Source organism: Melanaphis sacchari, unplaced genomic scaffold (genome assembly GCF_002803265.2).
Source record: "Melanaphis sacchari strain LSU unplaced genomic scaffold, SCAv2.0 Contig174_pilon_pilon, whole genome shotgun sequence".
Lineage (NCBI taxonomy): Eukaryota > Metazoa > Arthropoda > Insecta > Hemiptera > Aphididae > Melanaphis > Melanaphis sacchari.
In genome coordinates, this window is record NW_020270814.1 from 283,558 (window position 1) to 294,534 (window position 10,977).

Genomic DNA, 10,977 nt, shown 5'->3' on the forward strand with positions numbered 1-10,977 from the left:
TTGTAGATCTTAAACATATTTTTCAATCTTTACAGTCTATACATCACTTGGGATCTAATTGATCATTTAAAGATTTAGACTTTGTAAAATGTTATATAATGTAAACAGTCGTCAATGTTATTTAGTTTTTTTTTTTTTTTTTGATGATATAGGAAAGATTAAATTTTAGTGAGTAAGATATTTTAATTAAAGTAGATTAGACCTACAAAGCAGATATGCTGAGGCAACAAAAATTGTACAATATATAACGTTGCCACACAACAGTGCAAGGCTTCTTGGGTCTGTCCGAAAGAGTCCTGGTCTGCTGTGGTCGTCGAGGTATTCAGCGAGATACAAAAGAACGACACAGGAGTATTTTTATTAAAAGTGTTTATTTTTTTTTTTTCAAAAAATAGTGTTCCCGACCAATAATCGTATATATTTAAACCAGTTAATTCATAGTTTTTGCGGATTTGAGGTTTAAACAACGAAGGTCGTTATTAAATTCTTTCCACGTGATCTAAAACCTGTTTATTTATGATGTTTTTGTAACTCAAGTGTTGATAGAGGCGATTGTAAGTTCCACCTAAACGTTTTATTTTACCTAAAAAAAAAAAATGTAAATTCTACCAGTACATATTTTTGATCTGAAAACATGTTTCAACGATGGTAAAATAAATAACTACTAACTAGTGATTGTTATTAATTATTACATTTTTTTTTTTTTATATTTCTTTAAGAAACGATATAAGTATGTAAATTTTAATATAAACTATGTATAAATAAGAAATATGTACATAAATTATGTACCTATCATCTTTTGTAACTTATTACTATTATTGCTTCAAAGAATTTTTTTTTTTTTTTTATCCATAGATGTAGATAGGCTAGGAATGTCTTATTATAATAAATTTAAATAAAAAAAAAAATTTATTGCTTACTATCTATTGCCTTACTGGCCCATACTCGAATGCTAGACGAAGGAATGAATTGGATGTAAATGCTCTATGTACTTGTTGGCGTTGTCAGTCATTTGCTCTGCGTGTGTCAACTACGAATTGATGCACTTCTAATCATCTTTTTAGATTTTGTTCAGCTTGTGCCTCACGCAATCGCACCATGTTCACACGTAAATTTTCATTATTCGGTTGGATTTGTACGTCTCTTCTTTGTGCTCTTCTATCTCGCATGATTGTACTTTTGGTCGTTCGACGGGCCAAATCAGACCCCTTGCGTCTTGCTGACATTGTACAAAATACACAAATCGATACAGTTAAAGTTCATGTATGTGATTATTAACCTTTCTTATAAATAAGAGAGAAAGCTTATTGTGTTAGACCGACCCATTCAACGGTCGAGTCGTTTCTGATGAATTCGTTAAATGCGATAAATACGCGGTCGTTTAATATTATGAAAAAAGATGGAATCTAATCTAATAATATATAAATATACAATTTACATGTTAAATATTAAAAAATATTTTTACACTAAGTTCCCTGGCAACAACTATTGTATATTATTTTATTTATTATTTTTATATTTTATTTATTATTTTATTTTATTTTTTATTTTTATTTTTATTTTCCATCGCCGATGTCCAACAGTTGTTATAAATATTTGTGGTGAGCCACCCTTTACACCTAGGGGTATGAAAAATAGTTTACATCACTTACTGAGACCTACTTATTATACACAAAAGATTTCATGAAAATCGGTCCAGCCGTTTCGGAGGAGTTTGGTAACAAACTTTGTGACACAAGATTTTTATATTTTAAGAAGAAGAAGATAATGCTGCAAATGGTCAACAATTTAATTCAAAATTCAAAATCAAAGGCCAAGTTTATTATAGAGTGGGCTCATTGCTACCAATGCCAAACGAACCACATACATTTTTACAAATTTACTTTATAGGCGGTGAGGATATTTGGTGTTTTGTTATTTTTATGGGCCGTCATCATTCACAGTGTTCCATTCATCTCAGTCATATACCAGAATACAACATTCCCTCTCACTTACAATAATTTAATTATTTTTTATTTTAATACCAAAATATTCATTAGATATTTATATGGCAAAACAACGTTTGCCGGGTCAGCTTGTGTTAATATAATATGATCAAAATTTAAAATAATTTAAATCCAACGTTATTTTGGTTGTATAAATAAATAAATAAAAAGTCGACAAAAAATATCGATAAAATGATAAATTATTTAAAATATGCATCTAAAAGTATTAAATGGAAGAAATATGCTCTAAAACCAAAAAAAAAAAAACGCAAAATATGAATTTATATGCACAATAAAATTTCAAAACTAGCTTTGTGGAAGCATGAAACATATTGATTTCGCACTCTGCTATTTTTGTGACTATGCAAAACAAATATGCAAATGCTACAAGACCTCTGCCCTACAGTTATAAGTTATAACATTTACATAATACAGTGAATTCCGCTTAATGTGGGCACGTTGGGACCAGCCCTGTTTGCCCACATTAAGCGGTTGCCCATAAAAACCGAAATTAGTAAAAAAAAAAAAAAAAATTATAATAAAAAAATATATTTGTATTATCATATAATTGAAAAAAATTTTAAATAATTACTAGATATATAAATAAAACTAAATACATATAATATATTAAATAAAATTAATCTTTGGATGTAGAAGGTATACTAAACGTTGTAATTTTTCGTTGTCTAAGCTGTTTAGTATGGATCTGGTTGACAAAATAGGCACACGCTTCAAGTTTATCAGACGGACTATTTTCGTTTCCCTCTTGCATGAAGAACTTCTGCAAGAAATCAATGCACTTTTTCGCCTCTCTTTGGCGAGATTTGTTTATTTGAATGGTAATGATTTTTATTACTTTCGATAAACACAATCTCATAGATACGACGGAACCCGATTAAATTAATCGTTTTTAAATACTTACGTATGTGTATATTCTAACGCTATGATAAAAAAAAATTGCCCACATAAACCGAATCGAGTGTCCATATTACGCGGTTTTATTTGACATTGTTAATATACATTTGTATTGGGACCAGACATGTTTGCCCACAATAAGCGGATGCCCATATTAACCGGTGGCCACATTAAGCGGAATCCACTGTATTATGTTTTTCTTTAGCTCGTGCTCATTGCAGACAAAATTATGAAATCATAAATCCATTTAGTACAAATAGAATCAGTTAATTCGATTTTATTTTTATTTTTATTTTTATTTTTTACATCTAAATATAAAAAAAAACATCTTTTTATCATATTTTTCTTATTACTTAACATTTTTTTTTTTTTTTTTTACTATGTATATTTTTTTTTTTTGTATATTTTACTTAAATTTTAGATTTTATAGAATATTCTTTGAAATATTTATTTTATGCATATTATCTACTTTTATACAGCTGTTTACGATCATTGAAATATATTAATTCATGACAAAATTCTCTTTATGATGCAGTGCAACCAAAGAAAGTATTTTTCGACCCAGCCCTCTGAAATTGGCTCCGGATCTTTCCGGGACTGAATCTGGCCGGTACGCAAGACTCGTTGATGCACTAACTCTGTTGACACGGTTTTTAGGTCGTACGCCCATCTGATTTTAGCGAACAGGTCGATGAACGCAGTAGTGAAATTAAATTTGTAATTTCCAAGTTCTGCCGCCTTGTAATCCTGCGGAAACACGTGATGGTAGTTGTGCCAGCCCTCGCCCACAGACATGATGGCCACTCCAAGGTTCTGCGTCGGTTTAATGGACCTGCGCAGTAGGTACATAACACAAATATAAAACGTTTTAAGAAACAGTCTATTGCGGTATAATAGGGAGTTGATCAAAAAACTATACGTACTATACAATATGTTTATGCATTTTTAAATATTTTTTTTTAATACTTTTGTACTCGAGTAATTATTATACCATCTCGTCGCTACAGTTATACATTATAATATTATGTTATAATTTATGACTCGTGTATTATTCTTAAACGATCAGGATTGTTTTAACTTTAAAAATACAATTTCCGAATAAGATTTGTCCAAAGAAAATAATCATTACTATTATTTTATTTATTCAATAGAGTTTGATGTTTCACAAACACGCGAAAACAAAATGTCAATAATTGTAATTGTATTTAAATGTGAAGGTGAACAAAAAATGAATTCTATTCATTCAAAAACAAAAATATTGGCATAATTTTATTAGTATAAAACGAATAAAAATTTTTTCGCCTTTATATTCGACGATATAGATTAATTTATTTTTATATTAAAGCTAGCAATTACAAAATCAGTTCTATTTAATGAAAATTGACCGTGTTATAAATGTTCGTTTGTAAGACGGAGACTACATATGAGAGTAAGACATGATATTCTTAATAATAATTTGAAAGAGTAAAAAAAATGGATTAAAGTAAAGATCGTTTTTGTATTTGTATAACGCGTATCAGAAGAATTAAGATCTTTAACTGATTTTAAATTAAAATCATGACAACGAGCAATTACATACTGCATTTCACGTATGATACTTAAACATCGAGAAACTGCAGTACGAGTGGGTATGGCATAAAATATATACATCTTGCTTTCCCGCTCAGTCGAATAATTTATTCACGTATATTCATAAAACCATATGTGAGCTATTTATATAACTTTTAAAATTTTTTACAAGACTATAATATGTATAAAGCCTCTCAGAAAATCGAATCACGACAAACCTGTCGCCCATACTGTGACGATTATAATTAACTAGTTATTTTTAATATTTACGTAATTTTCTATTATTTTATTGTCAGTTATACGCCCTTGTCGTAATATCTTATTGCTATACTCATTAATCATTTCTTTTATACCTTATTGTATACTGTATATTGTACACAAATTCGCTGTTACCTGTCGTATGGTTTTCCTCCCCATGCATGCGCGGCGCTGTTGATCAACCAAATTCCGTTGAGTGTGAGCACGTACCTCAACAAAACTGCCACGTACCAAGAATTTCTCCATGTTTCTCCCCAAAAGTACACTGGTATAAGTGTGGGTATAATGAAGCACGCCCACGTTATCAGGAACCAAAAGTATCTGCGTGTTAAAAACACAAATATCACATTATTTACAATTTGATAAAATCGACCGCCACAAATGTATTCACAACTATCACATAAAATATATTATATATAGGTAGCTTAAAGCTTTTATTTTTCCGGCGCAAAAAAATTATTATGATTTTTATCTGAATACTGAACGAATGAGAATTTATAAAATACTATATTACAAATATTGTAATCCTCAAAAATACTGTGAATTTGATTCCTATAGTATAATGTTATTTTCAACATTTTAACAATATTATTGACGTATAGGACTTATGAAATTATTATTCATAACGTCTAATCGTTAAAAAATAATATTAAAAAAAAAATACACGTGAAAGAGTAAAAATTGTATTAGCTCCTTTACAGTTTATTATAATATAATACATAAATAGGTTTTTGAAGTTTTATTCAATAAAATCTGCAAATAATTAAAGAGTTGTGTGTATTCAGTTACTTTTTTTGGAACGCCACAAACGGATCGGCCAACAAATCGCTAACGTCAATGGTGCGGCCCTTCTCGATAACGTCCGGATGTTTTCGGCACAATAACCAACCGACGTGCGAAAAGAACAGTCCTCTATTCGAATTGTGCGGGTCAGCGTTCGTGTCTGTGTACTTGTGGTGTAGTCTATGATCGCGGGCCCACTCGTAAACTGAATTCTGTAAGATGTGACAATCAGTTAAGCTCCGGCGGATAGCCGGGAATAGTATTGGCCATCTGCGAATGGATATATTGGAATTTTGTCGTTTTTGTAACAGGTACTCCTGGGATTGTATGTATACTATGTATATTATGATCATCTGCACGTGTGTTATTATGTGTATTTACTGATGTTATGTTCCACATTCAGAAGCAGTTGGCTATCAGTAACCGTAGTGTCAAGTCGTCTGTAGTACTCCGTTACTCCGTAATCGAGTGTATTTATAAATTTAATTTCAATGCATTCTAACGTTAAAAATACTTCACCTAAAAACCTCAACCTTCCTGATAGAAAGGAACTAGCAGTGCCGCTCTTACACCTCCTTACACTAGTAAAAATAGATTCTCGCCACTACTAACTCTCCAAGACACCGGTGAAATGAACAATACTACAGAAAACATCAGTACTCAGCAACCACAGGTCAGATTTAAAATTCCACCTAAATATGTTTATAATATTTCCGATTACGAAAACTTTCATACTTCTTTAGCAAATATAACATTTGACAATTTCTCTATTGTAAATACAAAATCTGCTCTAAAAATTAATTTAAGCTCGATAGATGACTATAGAACTGCAACTAAACATTTCGATGAGACCGAAATTGAATACCACACATACTAACTTCCTGAAAATAAACAGCTGGTAGTTATTAGAAATCTCCCTGTAAACATATCAGAAGCTTGTATTTACATTATTTACAATGAACTTCAAGAACTTAAATTTTGAGTCGCTTCAGTCACACGCCTTCAAAACCAATTCAAATCGACAATACCAATCGTAGCAGTTTTATTATCAAAATCATCTACTGAAATATTTTCTTTAAACAGACTTCTACATTGTATAATAATAGTAGAACCACGAAAACCCTCCAAGGATATCCCACAATGTACAAACTGTCAAAGATTTTTCCATACCAAAAAGTTCTGTCTTTAACCACCAAGGTGTATCAAATGTGCGGGTGACCATCATTACAGTCAATGTCAGAAACCAACAGAAGCCCCTCCAAAATGCATTAACTGTGAAAGTAATCACCCGACTAATTATAGAGGGTGTACTTTTTATAAAGAAATCAAAAAACAAAAATAAAAATAAAACTAGTACAAATCCGATTCATAGCAGGATTTATTTAAACACAAAATCCAACGAAAATACTTAAAATCTACATTTAAATAAATATAACACTAATAAACAGTACACATACGCCTCTGCATGTAATAATAATAGCAAATCAACCAAAAACGCAGATAACAATAATGATTTTATGAAAACTCTCTTACCACTAATTAACACATTTGTTACACAACTAATGCAGAAAATAATTGTAAATCTGCCAGCTATCATAAACAGCTTAAATTTAAACACAAATAGATCTCCATAATACGATATTATTAAATTGGAACGCCAACGGTCTAAAAAATCAAAGATATACATTATTAGCTTTTCTAAATCATCACAACATCCCTATTGCATGCATTATCGAAACTCGTTTGTCGCTTACAGATAAAATTAAACTTCCCGGTTACAAAATATATTGTGCTGATCGTATTACACAATCTCGTGCCATGGGCGGAGTGGCTATTCTAGTACGCAACAAAATCAAACAACAACGATTGCCTACACTCGTCCTGATGTACCTAAAAGCCGTAGCAATTTCCATTAACATAAACAATAAGTATATAACGTTCGTCAGTGCTTATCAACCTCCTAGTCGCTAAATGCTTATCGCAAATTATGAAAAAGTCATGAGCCTAGATAATTCAGTGTTAATTGCCAGAGATCTAAATTCTAAACACACTAACTGGGGATGCTGTGTTACAAATCCAAATGGCTCTAAATTACAAGCACTCATACCAAACACACCTTTTTAAATATCAGCTCCAAATATACCTACTTAATTCCCAACAGATGTAAACCATTTTCCCGATATATTAGATATTTTAATAATTAAATCTGTCCCATTTGTATGCGAACTTGAACCTCTCAGAGAACTCGACTCAGATCATATACCTGTAAAAATAACAATAAATTCACTCTTTCTTTTCCACCGTACAAACAACTCATTAATAAAAGGTAAACCAGACTGGAATAGATTTTCTAACCACGTACAATCAAATCTGAAGACACCAACAAGTATACCTACCACACAAATAGCAGAACAAACAGCTGAACATCTGACGAATGTCATAACAGAAGCCGCTCATACCTGTTTTTCTAATCCCGTACAACAAAACATACACAGTCCTGGCAACTTACCACACTCCATATCTACACTTATTCGACGTAAACATTTAGCCAGGCGAATTTGGCAAAACCATAGGAACCCTACAGATAAAAAATTTTATACATGGCGGTAAAAGAGGTATTTATTTTTGGATTTGTACGAACACTCGAAAAATATAGAAAATATAACGTCGATAAAATCCAGAGGTTTAAACTAGCGAACCGCTAACTTGGCTTTAGACCAATTAAAATCACTTAATAAATATTATAACGCACGAAAAACTAAGGTCTAACCTTGCAACAAACCCGCCACGATTGGCCACTAGACTTCCGTAATGGCGCATTTTTTATGCACATATTATACACGATGCTATTTTGATATTATATTATAATACCTAAATGCTTATCGAAACATTGGAACAAATGCTATATTAAATGTATTGTTAATTGTCTTAGTAAATAGTAATTCGTAAAAAGAATATACTCAAGAAATACTCAAAGATATACGAGTATTATACTGCAATAACCCGTCAAGCGATAATAAATATAACTAATTATTAATACTTGTGAATCTGATCACATAAATAATGTTTATGCACGTAAAATAAAATCACAAAAATATACCTGAAACGCTATTGTATTGAGTATAATAATGATAAGCCGCAATTGCCATGTCGCTTTGAACGCCCGATGCGACCAAAGTCTATGTGATCCAGCGGTAACGCCAATTGCAGTGATTTGATACAAGCAGATTGCTGAATTCAAGAACAATAAGACGCTATTTATTTATTCACTACTTAAGGCTATTGACAAGTAAACGTACCGAAAATAGTCGTAGTGAGTTTTGCAGAAACAAACGCCAAGTAAACGCCATACAGTGCGCCCAAATGGACCAACGAGCACAGTATAACGTTGCGCCAAACAATAACCAGTTGATATGATTGTTTTTCAACCGGCCGATCGTTGGGTGTGATCGACGTGGTGTTGTCGCCAATTTTAATATCGTTGGGTGTGATCGACGTGGTGTTGTCGCCAATTTTAATATCTGCTGAGACATCCATAATAGATATCCAATCAGACTCCGACTACTTCGCGTGGTTACCGAAATAATAATGTAATAGCGAGTACATTTATATAGGTAATTTATATAGGTATTTTACATAATCCATAAATTAGTAATAAATTAGCATAAAATAATGAATTATAATTTAATGGATAATAATGAGTGATAATATATTTAACATATTTAACTTCGATGAAATTTATTGTTATTATTGTTTTTTTTTTTTTTTTTTTTATTAAGTACAACTTGACTACCATTTTTATCTAATGACAATTTTAATTATATTAATCATTGTACAATTATGCATAATATACTTGGATATAAATATATAATCATAATAATTGATATGAGTGATGATATATTATTTAAGATAACATTTTTTTTTTTATATAACAACAAAGTGATAACGGCGTTGGTGCTCTAATCGACTGCGTATAAACAGACTCCTCGCGACGGAGTTCAAAGAAATGTCTCACGACGTCAAAGGTACCACCGCAGGTTATCGTCGATGAGTGCGACACGGCAACAGACCGAAATGGACGGATGACGGTACGCACCGGTCCACCACTAATCACGTGGTATATATATATTTATATATATATATATATATATATATATAAGTCTCAGGGGAGACTTTAATACTACGTCTCACTTTAATAAAAACCAGCTACTTATAAATAATAATTAATTAAAAATAAAAATGTATAGAAATATTGTTCGAACGCGATACAATTGCCGCCTAATAAGCTTTGCTGGGACTTTATAAGTGTGACGAACTGATAATATAAAGTCCCAGAAAGCTCCCCCTCCTACACACGGCGAGACCAGGCCGTTGATGCTCGTGTCGGCCGACAAGCTGTGTTAGTTAACATATGCTTTTTGTCTTTTTCCAACGGTCGAACGACACGCACGTCGCGTTCGTTCGTCCGCACGTGACACGTGCCACAGAAAAACCTCGTGTGATCACTAGGTGTGAATCCAATCATCACCGCCGTCTTACAAGTCACCTCGAGGGAACAGATTTGCTGCTGATTTATTATGATATTTATTCAGAAAGCTCAATTTATTTAGTGCTAGTTCGAAACTAGCACCATTTATTTTTATGAAGCTGAATTACGTATGTTTTGTTTCGTTGGGTAATTTATATTTATTATTATTTTTTTGTTATTATATATATAAGCGATTGTTTCTATCGATTTGGGCGCCCGCATATTTAGTTAATAAGTAATGTGTTCTGGGCAAATGTAAACTCCCCTAAAAGATGAAATAGTAAATTCCCCTAATAGTAAACTCCCCTAAAAACGTTTTGCTACCGTATTACACTTGCGTAAATTTTTGCATTTTTATTTCGATTTTTTCATTATTATTTAAATTTTATTAATTAATTGATATTTTCATTATCATTAAATTATTAAATCATTTTCGTTATTATTAAAATAATTTTATTTTTGTAAATTCAAATTATATATACGTTAAATTAATAATGTATTTGAAAAAATTTAGCAAAATTCTAAGTTATTTTAATAAAATTTCGATAAAATATATTAGTTAAACTAAATAAAAAAATTATTAAATCAAATAATTTTTAATTTTTATTTTAACAAATATCTCACCTTAGTATCAATAAGCATTTTATTGACTTAATATTAACAATGATATTATTATTAATTAGATAGAACTGCCTCCACGTGGTGTCCTCTGGGTTACGCTAAATGGTTCTAAATTTTTTTAGGGATTTTTACGTAAGTTTATACGGTAGCAAAATGTTTTTAGGGGAATTTACAAAATTTTAGAGAAGTTTATATTTGCTCTGTTTTCTATATTCTTCTTTTTTTATATATAAAATGACTTATCCTGGGTGATTCATCATCGCCTAGCCAGAACCGCTGAAGCTATGAGTATGAAATTTGGACAGTAGTTTTGTTTTG

At 31.2% G+C, this 10,977-nt stretch overlaps 1 protein-coding gene across 2 annotated transcripts; it reads right to left on the reverse strand.

The window, feature by feature from the left end:
• Positions 1-3,342: 3,342 nt before the first annotated feature.
• Positions 3,343-9,126, reverse strand: LOC112592392 (acyl-CoA Delta(11) desaturase-like). Of its 2 annotated transcripts, XM_025336419.1 has the most exons (6): positions 9,012-9,126; positions 8,810-8,978; positions 8,611-8,741; positions 5,517-5,722; positions 4,863-5,048; positions 3,343-3,732 (listed from the first exon to the last, which is right to left on the reverse strand). In XM_025336419.1, exons 1-6 carry the CDS (start codon positions 9,045-9,047, stop codon positions 3,408-3,410), a joined length of 1,053 nt encoding a protein of 350 aa, XP_025192204.1. In that variant the 5' UTR covers positions 9,048-9,126; the 3' UTR covers positions 3,343-3,407. The 2 variants fall into 2 exon arrangements, with proteins under 2 accessions (XP_025192204.1, XP_025192203.1); XM_025336418.1 differs by having other exon boundaries at positions 8,810-9,126.
• Between the last annotated feature and the right edge of the window lie 1,851 nt (positions 9,127-10,977).